Genomic DNA, 18493 nt, shown 5'->3' with positions numbered 1-18493 from the left:
AATTCAAACATGATTTTGTATGTAATTTCCTCTTTATAAAAAAGGAAATTTACACAGAAATTTAGATTTGTAAATAATGTTAAACTAAGAAAATCATTGTTTTTTTATATTTTAAGAACTATGTTTTATGAATTAAGGGTCTGAAATATATTTTTTTGGATTTAGGATTTATGAATTGAGCCCTAAAATTTATAAATTAGGGTATAAAATCATATTTTATTTATGATATATAAAAATAATGACATATTTTTGTAATATGATTTAGTTGTAATTTTATTATTAGATATGACGTGTAATGTTATATTTAGTAAACTAGGCAACATAAATTTTATATAAGGAATCAAAAAAACAAATGTAATAATAATAATAATATTATATATATATATATATATATATATATATATTAATAACTACCCACAATTTATATAACATAGAATTTATTAATTTGTATAATATAATTATTCATTTCTATGTTATATACTTCTATATGTAATAATAATAAAATAAGCGGTTCGGTTATTCGAAATTGTCAGCTTTTGTAAATTTAATCGAAATTGTCGGTTTTTGTAAATACAAAACCTAAACTGAAATCGTTAACCATTAAAATCAACATATACAAACCTAAACCGTATTTATCGATTCGATTAACTATATTTTTTTCGGTTTGGGTAACAGTTTGGTCGGATTTTTTTTTTATCCACCCCTATTAAGTTACATCCAACTCAACGTGTTTTTCTTCCAACTCTGATCCAAAATTCAATTACAAGCATCTACAAACTCAAATTGAAAAAATTGTCTAGAAATAAGGAAGTTTATTACAAGCAGAGATGGCAACGGGTAAGGTACCCACGAATAGGGTACCCGTAGGTAATGTCAATCTCAAACCCTTACTCTTTTATTTTTTAATTACCCGAACCCGTCTCATTATCCTAACGGGTATACTTTTTGCATCCCATTTAATTCGCGAGTACCCTTATCCGTTAAGAATCAATCAATAAAACAAAAAAATATTACAAATTTAACAAAGTATAAATTTAATAAATCATTTATCTAAAAATTGAACAAATTGAACCTTAGTTAATAATAATAAATTAGCTTAATGGTATCACTCAATGATTGAAAAACAAAAGGTTGGAGTTCAAATCTCACGTCTTACATCTAAAAAATAACGATATTTATTAATATAAAAAAAATTATGATGGGTAACAAGTACCGGGTACCCTAAGAGGTATTTCCATACCTGTCCCGTTTTGATCTCATACCCGTCCCATACCATTTTATACAGGGTACGAGTAGTCTCATTAGGGTCGGATAGTGCAGGGTACCTGCGGGTACAGTGCCTGTTGTCATCTCTAATTACAAGGTTATTTATTTCTCTTGGAAAATCATTGATTTCGTATAAATTCATTAAAGCAAGGCAAAAAGCATCCTGAGGCCCCTGATCTTTCATTGTTTGGTGCATTAAGCCCTCGATCTTTTATTTAGACACATTGAGTCCCTGATCTTTCACCATTTGGTGCATTAAGCCCTTGATCTTTCATTTAGACACATTGAACCCTTGGTCTTTCATATATGGATGTATTAGGTCCTTCCATAAACCAATTAATATATAGGTTTATTAAGGGCATGTTTGGTGTGACAACAAATGATGTTCTAAAAATAACAAATTCTAAAATAAAAAATATATTATAAAAATTAATAAAAATAATTTAAATAAAAAATAAAAAATTTATTGAACACAATAAAACCTTGTTTTTCAATAATTATGTTCTAAATGAAAGATTATCGAAAAACATTACCACAAAATGTGCTTCAATAATGTTAAAATTACCCTTGTTATTTCCACAAAATGTGCTTCAATAATGTTAAAATTACCCTTCTTATTTCCACAAAATGTGCTTCAATTTTAACATTATTTTTTTTAGAACATAATTATCGAAAAACAAGGTTTTATTGTGTTCAATAAATTTTTTATTTTTTATTTAAATTATTTTTATTAATTTATATAATATATTTTTTATTTTAGAATTTGTTATTTTTAGAACATCATTTGTTGTCACACCAAACATGCCCTTAATAAACCTATATATTAATTGGTTTATGGAATGACCTAATACACCCAGATATGAAAGATCAAGGACTCAATATGTCTAAATGAAAGATCAAGGGCTTAATGCACCAAATGGTGAAAGATCAGGGGCTTAATGTATCTAAATAAAAGATCAAGGACTTAATACACCAAACAATGAAAGATCAGGGGCCTCAGGATGCTCGATATAGGCCCATGGCATTAGCATGGTGTTAATTGTAGTGGCTCTTATATATTTTACATGATCTATACATTTCACATCCAGCTCCGACATTAATGTGTTGTGATAATCTTTTTGTAATCTAGATTGATAAAAATGAAGTTTTCCACAAAATAACAGAATACATTGAGATGGATTGTCATTTCATATAGGATAAAGTTCAATTTCGGAAGATTCAATTATTCATAGTAACATTTGAATACCAACTGGCAAATTTTTTTACTAAAACTTTACATTCACCTCAGTTCAATATTTTCTTTAAAGGTTGGAAATTATGATATTCATCTTTCCATCTTGGGGGAGTTAACCATATAGGTTAGTTAGACAATTAGTTGATTAATAAAGTTAGTTAGTAGTTAGTTAAGTCTAACGGTAAGTAGGAGCATATGGTTATTTTAAATAGGGTAATTAATTTATTAGTCCCTATATTTTGACAAAACACACTGTTTAGTCCCTGTATTTTCAAAAACACATGGTAAGGTCCCTAAGTTTTTTCTCAGTGAACTGTTTAGTCATTCCGTCTGTTTGTTAGATTTTTTACCGTTTATGACTTCGAAAATGACTAAATTACCCTTTACTATTTACCTTCAATCTTTAGAAGAGGAAATCCAATTTAGAAGAAAAAGCTATTTGTATGGAGAATAAGAAAAAGAACAGACCCAATGCTTACGAATTTGAACGATTAAGAAGAAAATCAAGAAGAAGAACCCTCAAAGTTGATTTCAGATGCATTAGAGTTTAAAGGAAAGGAAAATAAGAACGTAAATCCAAATTGATTAACAAAATCTTCATGAGAGTCTAACGGCCGGGACTAAACAGTTCACCGAGAAAAACGTTAGGGACTAAACAATTCATCGAAAAAAAGGTTAAGGACTATATCACGTGTTTTTGAAAATACAGGGACTAAACAATGTGTTTTGTCAAAATATAGGGACTAATAAATTAATTATCCTTTTAAATATACGAGGCGTTTGGTATTCTATTGTGATAGAGATAGGGATAAAGGTTCGGATATGGATAAGGATAAATGGTTGAGATAAGGATAAAAATACGATAGTCGAGAATTATTATTCAATGTTTGGTACGTGAGATAGAGATAGAGATAAAATAATACATTTTACTATTTTAACCTTATTTAAATTATATAACATTAATTTGAGGGATAAGATGTACTTTTTCATCCTATTAAATTCGCAGGAGCTTATCCCACATTCTTATACCATCACCTCCTGGGTATAGGATTTGAGGGATAAGAAGCTTATTCCTCATTTGTCTAACTCTTCTATCTCCCAAACAAACACGGGATAACTTATCTCGTGTTTTTTTTTATCTCTATCTCATTCCTTATATCCCTTCTAATAAACACCCTGATAGTGTATTGTTCGATTATTATACTTATATATTCTTAATAATTAGCAAATTCCCTTATTTGTTACTCTCTTTTATTGTTATGCATAGAAACATGAAAATTAAAGAGAAAACAAAAGAGTAACAAATTATTTTTCTCGTTACTCTCTTATTCTTCATCCATGTTTTGAACTTTTAGTCGGAATATACACCCCTTTTTTGTTTTATTTTTTTATTGAGTAAAGATTTTTTTTCTTTTTTGTCTTTTTTGGTTCTTTATCCCTTTTATGAGTGGTTGTAGTATGTCTCCTTATGTGAGTGTTATCATGTTTTACTTCATAGAAAAACAAAAGAGTTTTGTCTATCATTATGTAGATCTGTTACATTGAAAGATCATGAAGTTATTCCTGGAAAAAAAGAGATATGAAGTCGATTCTGAGTGGAGTGTGTTTCTCGCTGCTGTACCAAAAATAGTTTCAAACACCGTCTACTATTGCTTCATCACGATCTTGATATTGAATATGTAGATTCAATCTTGATAACTTGTGAAAAAATCCTTGATCGGAGCACTTCCCTGTGAGGCGCCGTTAGGATCGGCCGGGGACACTCCGATGCCAAAGTCAGTAATATTTCTGAGAATAAACTGTAAGCACAAAAGTAGAGAATCAGTAAGTGTACCTTTGATCCTAGGAAGCTGGGGTATTTATATAGGTTTTTGTAACCTTCAGCATTAATGGGGAAGCAGGTGAAGAGTCATGTCATTACTCATCTTTAATTGCTATCAATTCTCCATTAATCCCAGCATTTAGCATTGAAACCCTCAGAGTTGAGGTATTCGAACAGTCAAGTCTTTATTCCCCTTTAATGGATATTAATTGCCATTTAATTGTATTTATTCCCATTCATGGATGGTAATAAAGGCGCCTTTTGGTATTCATAGATCCGTCAAGGTGTATGTACGCTCTCCTTGAGAGCTATGGCGGGTCTCCGCTACTCGTTCTCATCGGGCGTATCTCGTTATGGCGTATCTCGTCATGGTCCACGTGGTATGACATAATGCTAGAAACTCCTTCCTTTTCTCCATTATTTGCATATTCACCCCTGCATTAATCCTGCAATAATTGTCATTAAATATCTCTTTTAGAAGGAATAATGGTTTGCCATTATTTCTATTAATTTTCCCTTATTCCTTATTCAAGAATAATTTGGGTTGTTATCAGAAGCCCCCCCTAAAGGTATAAAAAGCTCTTTAGGGCTGTCTAAATGGTGTTTTATTTTTCTATATTGGAGGAAAGTGGACCCGCCCTAGATGGGAGATCACTTTGTCCTATCTTTGAGGAAAGTGGACCCGCCCTAGATTGGATCATATATAGATATGATGCACTTTTAGGGATTTTTTCTTCTTCGTGGATAGGTGGCCAACCGTATCCATTGTTAGCCTCTAGGGGCTTCTTGAGAGTTATATTTCCTTTGGAAAGGAATAACCTGCCCTTTATGGGACCATTTGTTCCTACCGCATAGGATTATGATTCGCCTTAGGGACTTCTTTTCTTCAGTTCTGCCATATTGAGGAGAATGACCCGCACTTAGGGATCAGTAAGAATGATCAGCCATTTAGGGACTTTTGTGCATTTTGTGGAGGCGAGACTTTGTTATTTCTATGATGAAGATGAGGATTCATTACTTTGATGAAAACGAGACTTCATTGTTTGGATAAAGACGAGACTTCATTGATTGGATGAAGACGAGGCTTCATGAATTGGATGAAGACGAGGCTTCATTCATTGGATGAAGACGATGCTTCATGAATTGGATAAAGACGAGGCTTCATGAATTGAAAGAAGATGAGGCTTCATTAATTTGATGAAGACGAGGCTTCATTGTTTGGAGATGAAGACGAGGCTTCATTGTTTGGAGATGAAGACGAGGCTTCATTACTTGGAGATGAAGACGAGGCTTCATTACTTGGAGATGAAGATGAGGCTTCATTATTTTGATGATGAAGACGAGGCTTCATTATTTGGAGATGAAGACGAGGCTTCATTATTTTGATGCTGAAGATGAGGCTTCATTATTTGGAGATGAAGACGAGGCTTCATTAGTTGGATGAACCCTTTGCTTTCCAGAACTATTTTTACTAATGCATTATATCTTTTAGCAAGTAATTTTCTAGAATCTGGTTTAGGATTTCTCTGATTGTTTAGGGTAGGTGGCCAGCCGTACCCCAATGTGTGAACCTTTGTGAAGGTTTAGAAGCTTTTATTCATGGTGAGGAAGTTAAGCTGCCTTAGGCGATCGATTTGCTTCCTATCTTTGAGGTGAATCGATCCGCCGCCAGGTCTTGAGACTCTTCTTTGGGAAGAGTATTTGAGAGTGTAAAGTTCTCACGTCTGAGAAATGTTTTAACTCTGTCTCTGACGGCAATCAATTGTTTCCTATCTTTGAGGTAGATCGATCCGCCGCTGAGATTATTGTCCGATTGTTTGTAAAACTTAAGTACAATTATTTTAATCCTTATGGTCGCCATTTACTTTTACGTTTGCGTAAGTAAATATATAAGTTTGTAGGATTTAATATGGAGTAGGTGGCCAGCCATACTCCGTTGTGCGAACCTTTGTGAAGGTTTGAAGCTGTTCTATTCCTTCTAGAGGAAGTAAAGCTGCCTAGGGGATCAACTTTCTACCTATCTTTGAGGTGAAGCGATCCGCCCGTAGGACTTGTGAACCCTTCTTTGGGAAGGGAGTGAGAGAGTGTAAAGTCCTTGCGTTCAAGGAATGTTTTAACTCTTTCTCGAATGGTGATCATCTAAAGATGGATCCGCCCATGAGAGTGTTCTCCTATCTTTGAGGAGAAAGTTGAGGGTGTAATGATCTCATGTTTGAGACGATTTTAACCCGCTTTTGATGGTGGTCAATCCTTTTCCTGTCTTTGATGAGAGAGTTGAGCTCATTTGAAAGCTCCTGAGGGTCTGTGCTTCTTATCTTTATGGAAAGGGGATCCGCCCGTGATGGGATCAATTGTCATATCTTTGAGGTAATTGATCCACCTGTGGAACTTTTCATTCGCCAGCCACTGGGCGTATATCAGCACTAAAAGCTAGGCAAATGAATATAAGAAGTATGGCGAGAAATAATAAATTATAAAATATAGGATACTATAACAGTTTAATGCATATATAAGAATACGTAAAAATACTGATTTTTAGGCCTATGGTTCCGTCTTTTCTGAGCAACTAGAACCGCATCCTCAATGATGTTTAACTTATGAGTAATCACATCTGGGCTTACTCCTGTGGGGATCTCATTCTCCTATGTAAATACGCTTTCAGACTCAATGAGAACTTTTTTAACATCCTCTTTGATCTCAAGTTTTAATCCTTTGGCGATCCGCACCCGCTTTCCATCAGCAATAAGGAGCATTTCTGTGTCGCCCAAAGCTGTAGTGACAAGTTAATATTTCTCACCTTCGTCCTCTTTGGATTGTGGGCGGATTGATAGTGACGCCGAGTATAAGTCTCTTTAGCCACCTTTTGGTTCCCGCTAATCATTACTCCTCCTTTGCTGGTGGGAATGTACATTGTCAGACGACGGATGGAAATTAGGGCTGCAACCTCTGGCCCTTGGTCTGGATAGTATGACCCGTCACTCCAATGATGTCAACAATGGTTGTTTCTATTTGGATCGGATCAACCTTTAGTTTGGCGAATGCACCTTTGGTGATGACATTGCGAGAACTGCCTGTGTCTTTACTCGCTTTATTTTATCTCCCATCCTTGAATCTCCATTATTACTACCAATGCATCTGCATGTGGAGAGATTACTGGACCTGTTTCTGCAAAAAGAGCAATGGAGGGATGTTTTATCCAGAGCGGATATTTTTGCTTTTTTCACGGGTGGCTGATACACTGGTCCATCTGCTATGACATTAATGACACTTTTGAATTTATTTTTTGGATCTGTCTTCTGCTTGTCATCTTGTTATTTGTTATTCTGGACAAAGCTATCTAGTTTGCCAGCTGCCAGCAAGCTTCAGTGTGGTGGCCAACCTGTAGTACGCTTTGGCGTTTCTTCCAACGGTTACATGCTCCCCTCCTTTGGGTTCGGGATATGTAATGTCCCGCTTATATTGATTCTTCTCTTTTATATTGTGGCAAGTTGGAAGCTTTAATCGTTTTTTCCGCCTCGTACCCCATGATCCGCGCTGTGAATGGCGAATTCCTATTAACTGGATGGCGTATCTTTCTGAATTGTTCTCTTGTCTATCCAGAGCGGCATGTACTCGCCTTTCAATCTCATCATCCATGTGTTCAATGTTGAATCGTGATGGTGAAGCCGGCTCTTGATCTTGATCTCGATCATGTTGAGGTTATGCTTGGAGCTATGGTTTAACGCGGATGGATGTTGTCACAACCGTGGGAGCCGTTTTATCTAGCTTCGAATATCTTGTCTCCGCATCCTTCAACATTTTGCTAACATAATAGATGGAGAACTGCTGACCTTTTTCTTCTTGAATAACCACGGTGCACATAGCTTTATCCATGACAGATTGATACAAATGCAGGTCTCCCCTTCAGATTGGTCTGCTCATCAAGGGTGGTTCTGCTAGGAATTGTTTTATACCTTGATATGCTTGTTGACAATCTTTCTAGTATGATGATCCGCCCGTTCAACCTCTGGATCTTTCTCACCCATAGTGGGGCTTTCATTTAAGCGCTCTTTTCACCTTTTTCCTCGCATGGCTTTTATTTAGGCGCTCTTTTCACCTTTTTTTGCTAATGACATAGTCAAGGAATTTTTCTAAAGTGACTCTGCATATACACTTCTTTGGATTGAGCTTTATTTTTCATATTAGTGTTTGCACTGGTTGTAGTATTAGCAACTCCCTTGTACCTGTGGGTTAGCACTGAAAGAACTCCAGAAGTGGGGCATACTCTGTCCATTATTAAAAGATTGTGGTAAGGCATAAAAGCTATATTCACTTACCTTGGGGATCAATGGCTTGATCCATGGAACATACTTCATAGCAAAAGAATGTTTGCATTGGCCTTGTTGGCAAATATCATGTATGATGCAATGTCTCTTTATGGAATTTTTAGTTCATCTTGGAATCAACTTAATAATTCCTTCACGTTGGTCACTGCCTCTAGAATGAACTTAGTCAAAGGATAAAACCGAGTAAATATTATATGTCAAACAAATTCATAATAGAATTTTAATCGTGCTTGTTTTAATAATAATATCACGTATAACGGTCATAATCATAAAGATTGCTAATGCACATGAATATCATAATGAATTCTTAATAAATAACCATAATGAGAATGGTTTAAGAATAATGTCCTTTTGTATTTCAATGCGCATTAATATCCAAGATAACATATTTATTTTAAACATCATAAAAGTTATGACATTCTATATTGGGTAAGATATCTTACATAGTTACTATTTACTTGTAATTAATATTGTGCATCCATACATTAATGGCATTCAGAGATCATTAAAGCCTCATTTGAATGAGGTGTAATTAAAGAAAGGTAAGTGATGATTTAATAATATAGTTATATATAAAATTACTCTTATATCATTTCATTTGTACGAATAAAATAAAAGAGAAAGGGTAATTTTGGAAGAAAAATACATGTACCATGATTCTCCTCCAATTTGGAGTGTAAGGAAAATTACTCAAAATCCACTCTTACCTACCTTCACATACAATCCTCCAATCTTTAAGGAATTCTCATGTATATCCTAAGAATTTTGCATAAATTAATGTTCTAATCCGAAACCGACACTTGCACTATTTTGTAGTTAGCTCAGGACATGAAAGTTTTGTTTATCCCATTTGGTAATTCATCAGCCCATAATAGCCTTAATAGTTAGGGACAATTACAGGATAATTACAAATAGACTCAATATTTTCAAGTCTTTTGTCTTGGTAACAGAAATTCTAACAATGTCAAATAAAAAGTTTTTATATGAATAGACACATCCTTGTAAAAAAGGGAATGAAATAACTGTTTGACAAAACAATATTAAAAAATATGAATTTCTGATATTAAAAGTACTATATAGGAGAAAAGCCATATATAGATGGTGAATTGTACAAGGAAAAACCAAATATGATTTTTTTGTAATTTCTTCTAATAGTTATATGCATGTTCATCCAAAAGACCGACCAGATCTAAATCATTTGTAATTACATGAGCCCTTTTATGCTATTTTAATATCAAATGACAAAATCACATTGAATGGATGATTTTTTTTGTAAATCCCAAGATTACGGGTCTTATACATGCGTTTGTACTAATTCAATAATAATATCATATTATACTTGTCATGCATAAAAATATGAGGGCATAGTAAGCATGCAAGATTTTAATGAAAGATTTGTGTCTATGACTTCATCTTTCACAGTTTATTAGATTTATCATAATAACATGTAATGATATTCATAGCACTTTATAAGAGTGAGGGATCTCAATTTTCTTTAATTAAAAATGGAATAAGAAAGGGGAGGAAACTTATCTTTTTCATCATAAAATTCCAGATTTAATGTAGAAAACTCTTTCCCACCAATATATGGAGAACTGTATCTTTGGATAGATTTGTTGTACTGATTGAGCCAAAGTTTGAGATTGTGATTTCTATTCTGTTGACTCCATTGTTTTGTTCTTTGTGAAACTCTATACAATCAAGATTTTGTGATCTTCTGTTTGTTAGAGATCCACGATCACCGCACCAATTGATAACTTGTGAAAAAATCCTTGATCGGAGCACTTCCCTGTGAGGCGCCGTTGGGATCGGCCGGGGACACTCCGATGCCAAAGTCAGTAATATTTCTGAGAATAAACTGTAAGCACAAAAGTAGAGAATCAGTAAGTGTACCTTTGATCCTAGGAAGCTGTGGTATTTATATAGGTTTTTGTAACCTTCAGCATTAATGGGGAAGCAGGTGAAGAGTCATGTCATTACTCATCTTTAATTGCTATCAATTCTCCATTAATCCCAGCATTTAGCATTGAAACCCTCAGAGTTGAGGTATTCGAACAGTCAAGTCTTTATTCCCCTTTAATGGATATTAATTGCCATTTAATTGTATTTATTCCCATTCATGGATGGTAATAAAGGCGCCTTTTGGTATTCATAGATCCGTCAAGGTATATGTACGCTCTCCTTGAGAGCTATGGCGGGTCTCCGCTACTCGTTCTCATCGGGCGTATCTCGTTATGGCGTATCTCGCCATGGTCCACGTGGTATGGCATAATGCTAGAAACTCCTTCCTTTTCTCCATTATTTGCATATTCACCCTTGCATTAATCCTGCAATAATTGTCATTAAATATCTCTTTTAGAAGGAATAATGGTTTGCCATTATTTCTATTAATTTTCCCTTATTCCTTATTCAAGAATAATTTGGGTTGTTATCAAATCTTCTCTAATGTACTTCTGGATTGTATTTTTTTAATTACTTATGTCGAAATGTACTATTTTTCCTACGAATGAAATAATTATCTCTGTTCTAAAAAAAGAGTAATAATGATGGAAAAAAATTAATAGTTTGAATATAAAAGATATATTCTAAAAAATATGCTTTCAACATATGGTATTTTAAAAGGGATAAGGTTGAAATTTCCCAATATTATTTTTGGAGAATTACAAATATACGGGATAAAATGGTGAAGATTTTTCCTCAAAATTTTCATCTGGAAAAATTTTAAGACTAGATCACTATATATGAAGAAATTTTCGGCTCAACTCAAATAACGGAATCAAAAAACGAAACTCTTATTAGACCTAGAGGCGGAGACAATGGGCACATAGTGCCGACATATGTCCGGTTCTGCCTGCTATTAACCCATTCATCTTCATCTATAAGGTGTTTATTTCACTCTCAACAGATGGTGAATTGTGCATGTTTTATGCCCCAACCCATGCAATGTCTTTTTGGCCTGAGTAAGGATATTTTTTCAAGCCCTGCCCTTATGGGTTAAGTTTTTTTTTTATAGTCCAAAACAGTCTACAAGATTGATAACTTGGGGTGGATTTCCGATCAACTCTCTTCCCTGTGGGGGCGTCGTTGGGTTCGACGGGGGGAAGCTCCGATACCAAAGTTAGTATGGTATAAGGAGAATAAACTATATTGACGGGTAAATTACACCCATGGCCACTGAACTATACTCATTTTCACATTATGGCCACTGAACTAAATTTCTTCCCGGTATGGCCATCGAACTTTATACTTTATTACACCGGTGGTCACTATCACCGTTGACCATGAATTTTCCACCGTTGACTCCCTGTGTGACCGGTTGACTCACTCCCTTCCCATTTCTCAATAAAGTTTTACCCATTTTACCCTTTCATCTCCATCTTCTATTTGTTTCACTTTCCCTCTCTCTGAACAAACTTCATACCCACCCAGAAATTACCGCCGACCTCTCTGCACTTTCATCACAACCTTCCTCCTCTTAGCCGCTCTCACAGTTATCATTCTCCGGCTAATTTACCGACCCCATAAACCCCAATTCACCGTGGTCTGCACCGCCATTTTTTACCTCAACACCACTTCCCCACCTTTCATCTTAACCTCAATGCAATTCACTTTTATCACCAGAAACCCCAACAAAAGAGTCTCAATCATATATGAAAAATTCTTCGCCTACGCTTCTTAACGGAACCAACCCATAACTCCTAGGGTGGTTTTGCCGCCGCTTTATCATAGAAAGAGGAGCACGGTGGCAGTGTCGCCGGTTCTCGGTGGGAGCCCGGTGCCGGTGTCGTTAGAGGTGGCGAATGGGTTGGTTATGGATGAAATCTTACTATTATAGGTGTATGTGCAAACCCAATTAACTAAAAGTTTCAGCAATTATAGTAGCCAAAGTCAAGTGTAAGAATCCCTGCTGCTAGTATTACTAAAGCTAACTTTGCTAGTCATTCTCATTCTTTCTCCTACAATTTCAAAAAGGAAATCAAGATTGAATTGAAGAAATTGAAGAATTAGAAATTAAAAAAATTACCTGCTGCAGGAATCAGATTCGTTGTTATGATGGGTGCATGATGAAATTGAAAGTTTTGGTTTGGGTTTTTGGAATTAAGGGATGGGATTGTTTGCTGTGAAGGTTTTATGTGAAGAGAGAGTGAAAGAGGGTAGAGGGAAAGAAGGGTAAAATTGGTATTTTAGGTTTTAGGAGGGGGAGAGGAAAGAGAAATCCGGTGAAAAAGCATAGTCAAAGGTAAAAAAGGTTGGTCAACGGTGACAGTGGCCACTGGTGTAACAAATTATAAAGTTCGATAGCCATACCGGGAAGAAATTTAGTTCAGTGGCCATAATGTGAAAATGAGTATAGTTCAGTGGCCATGGGTGTAATTTACCCCTATATTGACAAAAGTAGGATTTAAGGAAGAGAGTGAATGTGTACCTCAATAGCTTGGGGTGCAAGCTATTTATAGTCATGTGATCGTAACTCCTAGTAACCAGAAAGTCTCCATTAATGCCTCATTAATGGCGGTTACGGATCCCTCTTAACTATAGCCGTTAGCTCATTAACGGTTCATTAATTGCCTTTATTGGGGATCGGCTCGGGCGGGCGGATCTCGCGTAGGTTTGACTACGGATAGCGTGTGGCGGAATCTAGGAGATCCGCCACAGAGATGACTTGCTTGATACGCCACTGCTTCACCGACATTCCCGTTGCCGTTTTGGTAAATATCCACTTTGATCCTATGGATAATATTTCGATGTTATCAAAGATAATTCTTCTATTGTTTAGCCCACATTGCTCTGCTCCATGTTGCAAATAACGAGGATACAATTTTATCATTTCTTACGTTAGAGGTATATATGCGCACTTCTCCACAAAAATATGATGGACCTTATCCATATTTAACTTATTTAAAATAGTTGTATTTTAAATTTAATAAATCTTACTAAACATATTTAATTTAGGTGAATTTCAAATAAAACTCATGTGGTTTCACTAATTTTCAGATAAAGGACTGTGGTTTATTTTTTATCAAAACGAGGATTGAGGTTTCGCACTTGGATTAATGCTATTAAAACCATCTTTAACGACCTGAAAATGAAAATTTTCAAGAATTAAAGTTGTTCAATGTCATATTTTTTATGGAACTACATTTTCGATTTTCGAAAATCATCTTTTTTAGAACTTTCTCTCTCTAAACATTAACTTTCTCTCTCTTTACCAAACATCATCTAAACAATTTCAAAATAAAAAAGTTGAAGAATTAAAGTTGTTTAAAATATTAGTAGTTCTTAAAATATGTCATTTTTGAAGTCGTCAAGGGTGATTTTAATAATATCAATCGAAAAAGTTCTTAATTTACTAAAGTTGAAAACCTTAATCCTCGTTTTGACAAAAAGTAAACCACAGTCCTTTATCTAAAAATTAGTGAAACCACATGGGTTTTATTTAAAGTTTACCCTTTAATTTATTCTTAGAAACAACACATTTTTAGTATTTTTTTTCAAAAAGTTCAAATAGATGAATAAAATCTTTAAAAGAACCTTTACTATTGGATTGGGTCGGGTTGTAAACCCATCCATTGAAAAGCCCTAGACAATCCATATATACCCATGGGCCTTTGTTCGGTCTATCTTAAGCCCATATCAATACAGACTATTCCGTAATAAGAATTTATATGGGGGTAAAATTGGAAACACTGCGATAAAATTTCCTAGGGTTTAAAAACAAAACCCGGTTCGTGTTTGCTTATATATACGACGAGAAAGACGAAGCTAGGGTTTAAGAGAGCTCCCACTTCGTTTTGAAACCAGAGCTGTTCAATCGCCTCATTCAAAATGGTAATCTACTTGTTATTTTTTGCTTCTGAAATACTTCCATGGAATTGTTTGCTTTGATGTTCTACTTGTCGCATATTCAGGCTTATCTCTGTAGATTTTTTTCATCCTGTTTATATTTTGTTATTTTCCTTCATTTTGTCATCGGTGATCTTCTGCTTCTCATGTTTTTTTGTGCTTATATGTCATTAGATAGGTTGTATTTGATGCTATTTGAATACAGGAAACGGATGGCTGTTTTCTTTGACATTACAATAACTGAGTATTAATTAGGGATCTTAGTACTAACTGTAATTCTTGTATGGTTTCTACTGATTTGGCTAGTTTATTTGTACTATAGCCAATCATGTAAAAATGGTGGTTACGGTATATAAAATTAAGATTTAGATAGCTTGAATAGTCATTCTGACTTTCCTCTCATAGTATTGTAGGGTTTCAAATGTGTCTGGATTTTTTTAGTCGCTACTTGTTAAGTTGGAGTTGCTGCCATGTGATTTTGCCAATAGTTTAACTATAATTGAGCTGGTTTCGTTATTTTGATTCTTTTAGTTTACCTGTAGTATGAGCTGCAAAATGCTTCAGTGCCTATTTTGATTATATGGATATATGCCTTTAAATGCTTCGCTATCTGGTCAGTGCGGATATTTATTGATTCTCTCTTGACTCGTTCCCTTGAAGCAATAGTATTTGTGTTGTTTCTTTTATGTCTCTTCCTCGTATAACTTTGTTGAGTTGGGGGAGTATTGCTGGAGCAACTACATATCATTTTTGTTCTGAGAAAAAATGTTATTCTGTTAAATGTCTGATGGAGCAGTGATGAGTCCTCACTGGCTCATCTCTATAGCTATCTCTCTGTAGTTGGCTTTTGTTCATATACTACTCTTTTTGACTTGGCAAAAACCCTAATAATATATGAGGCTTTTGTTCTCTCTTCGAGTTTGAGCAAAAACCTAGCCGCCTCTGCTAAAATCCCAAAATGGTTGATTTATACATTTTATCAAATAATGTATAATTCATTCGCATACATATGCTTCAGTGCCTATTTTATTATATGAACCTTTTAGTTATGCTTACTTATATGCCTTTAGATGCTTCGCTATCTGGTCAGTGTGGATGTTGATTGATTCCCTCTTGACTCGTTCCCTTGAAGCAATAGTATTTGTGTTGCTTCTTTTATTTCTCTTCCTCATCTCCTTTGTTGAGTTGGGGGAGTTTTTCTAGAGCAACTACATTTCATTTCCCCCCCAAAAAAATCTTATTCCCTGATATGTCTCATGGAGCAATGATGAGTCCTCACTCTCAATCTCTCCTCCCTGAAGTTGGCTTATGGTCATATACTGCAGTTGTTATTTCTAGTTCGCAAAAACCCTAATGATATATCAAACTGTTGTCCTCTTTTCTCTTCGGGTTGAGCAAAGCCTTAGTCTCCTCAGTCCTCTGTTAAAATTGCAATATGGTTGATTTTATCTTCTCTTTAATTACCCCTTATATAAGCATTTTATTTCATTTTTATGCTTTTGAGATTATGTCTTCTTACACAGTTCTGGTTTTGTAGACAGGAGAAGCTGTGAATCCTAAAGCATACCCACTTGCGGATGCTCAGCTAACCATCACCATATTGGATCTTGTTCAACAAGCTGCTAATTACAAGCAGCTTAAAAAAGGAGCTAATGAAGGTTTGCTTTAAGAATTCCAACTACTTACTTTTGCAGTTTGCTCTGTTGTTTGTATCTCCTCTTTATATATGATATTGTTGGATTTCAGCTACCAAGACCCTTAATAGGGGTATCTCTGAGTTCGTAGTTATGGCCGCTGATACTGAGCCCCTTGAGATTCTTCTTCACCTTCCATTGCTTGCAGAAGATAAGGTGCCTCCTTTTGACTTGTTACATTGTCCACAAAAATAACCATATGATGCTAGTCTCGTCAGGATTCAGGATGAGATTAACTTTACACATCTATAAATTTTTACATGCCTTTTTGTCTTAGTATTGAATTTGCGCATAGCTTGCTACTAGCTATGGACATCTGATATGCAACTGTGTCTTACTTGTATCGCTGATGCCATGCTTCCTTTAGAGGTGGTGAATCTCGGAAAATATGACATTTATTGTAGTTCACGTTTGGTAATTCTCCATAAATCCTTAAAGAACCTGAACCAATTTAATTGATATTTGCTTTGTGCAGAATGTACCCTACGTATTTGTCCCCTCGAAACAAGCCCTTGGCCGAGCTTGTGGTGTTACGAGATCTGTTATTGCTTGTTCTGTGACAACGAATGAAGGGAGTCAGTTAAAGACTCAAATACAACAACTAAAAGTAAATTTCTCTTATGTTTCTGTAATTCTTGCACTGTTTGAGGTAGGAACGAACCTGACAATTTGAATGCAAATGAATAAATGCAGGACGCGATCGAAAAGCTCTTGATATGAAAATATTACGAAATGTAGTATTCGGTGTGATGGGCCTCTTGCATGATGAGTGGCCACTCCGAGGGAGGCTTTGACTGATGAAGTTGTATCATTAGAGAACTAAAGTTTTTCTTAAATGACCTTTATTACTATTCTTAAGTTTCAAGTTTTCTATATGAAATGTAATGATTTGATAATTTTCAGGATCTCTGTTTTAAGTATTCTATAACGATGATTTGTGCGCTTCTACTTAAAGATAAGTAAAGTTTTTGTCATAATTGATTTGTTGCATTTGATACGCCAAAATTTGCCCAATTTGTGCATTAAAGCATTTTTGTGTGTAAATTTTTTGATGCTTAAACATAATTTTTGCATTGATCATTAAATCAGTGAACAAATTAAGGAATTTTTTTTACATGTTAAATTAGTCCTAATATGTCAAGGTTTTAAAGAATAGTCATTTTGATTCATAGTCTCTTCATTTGTTTTTTAGTTGGATTAATTTTACTTATACGTAATGGATGGATTCATTTGTCAAAATAGATGGGATTATGTTCAAGGTGTTTTCTATGCTTACTTTGTTTTCAATAAAGTAAGTATTATTTTGTCAAAAACAAAGTAAGCATAGCGTAATACTTATGTTCAGGTGCTTTCAATATTGTATTTAGGTGCAAGCTATGATTATTTTGTTTTTTTCACCATGAGATAGAAAATTAATCTAATGGTGGAAAAAAACAAAGTCATCGTGGTGACAATGAGGTGGAGATTTCTGAAAACTATAAGGATAACTACTTTGAATCGTGGAGATTTCCGTTGTGAAAAGAATTCTACATCTGTGTTAATAGTAGAGATTAACAAATAAAATTCTCGAACTTACATTTTATACCAATAATGATAATAAATTAATAGTAGAGATTATCCTTACTTTGTTTTTGATAAAGTAAGCCTTTCACCATTAGATGGATTTTACACTCTTGAAAAAACAAAGTAAGAATAGAAACCAGCTAAATTAATATATATTTTTAGTTATATAGTTTATTAATTATTAATATTGATGTCTGCTTGTTATAATAAGTTTTTTTTTTTGAGTTTTTTTTGCATGAATATCATAATTGATTATAAATTACAATTAAATTATATATATATATATATATATATATATATATATATATATTTGCAATTATATCATCAAACTTAATTCTTAATATATCATTTTTTTATCTACATGTATAAAATAAAATATGCTTTAACATCTAATTTAAAAATTTAAACCTTTTTATCAAAAAAAAAAAAAAATTTAAACCTTAATTCATAAATCTTAAACTATTGACAATATATTTTTATACCCATAATTTATAAAGTTTTAATCTTTAAAAATAATAATTTTATTAGTTTGACATAATTCAAACATTGTTGTAAGTAGTTTTTCGAAAAGTGAATTTCTATGTAATTTTTTGAATAATGATTTTCTTTTTAAATTTTTTTATGAATCAACAAATTTATTGATTAAAACAATCTCCAACCACATAAACTAGGTCCAACTTTAGGTCTGCATACTCGAATTAATACTCATTATAATTCCTCTCATTATATAATTTGAGATATAACT

The 18493-nt window shown here is 34.1% G+C and overlaps 1 protein-coding gene across 1 annotated transcript; it reads left to right on the top strand.

Annotated features, from left to right (window-relative positions):
- Window positions 1–14343: 14343 nt before the first annotated feature.
- On the top strand, window positions 14344–17166 carry LOC136207932 (uncharacterized). The gene is made up of 5 exons (XM_065998784.1): window positions 14344–14476; window positions 16029–16149; window positions 16238–16341; window positions 16661–16792; window positions 16879–17166. Exons 1-5 carry the CDS (start codon window positions 14474–14476, stop codon window positions 16903–16905), a joined length of 387 nt encoding a protein of 128 aa, XP_065854856.1. The 5' UTR covers window positions 14344–14473; the 3' UTR covers window positions 16906–17166.
- The last annotated feature ends 1327 nt before the right edge of the window (window positions 17167–18493 follow it).

This window comes from Euphorbia lathyris, chromosome 10 (assembly GCF_963576675.1).
Source record: "Euphorbia lathyris chromosome 10, ddEupLath1.1, whole genome shotgun sequence".
NCBI classification, from domain to species: domain Eukaryota; kingdom Viridiplantae; phylum Streptophyta; class Magnoliopsida; order Malpighiales; family Euphorbiaceae; genus Euphorbia; species Euphorbia lathyris.
Note: the sequence above shows the minus strand (reverse complement) of the source record. Positions and strands in the feature narration are given on the sequence as shown.

Excerpts from the sequence above, each read along its gene's own strand:
- LOC136207932 (XM_065998784.1), top strand. Across the intron at positions 16,150-16,237 it reads TAAAAAAGGAGCTAATGAAG|CTACCAAGACCCTTAATAGG; the intron begins GTTTGCTTTAAG and ends GTTGGATTTCAG. Across the intron at positions 16,793-16,878 it reads CTCAAATACAACAACTAAAA|GACGCGATCGAAAAGCTCTT; the intron begins GTAAATTTCTCT and ends GAATAAATGCAG.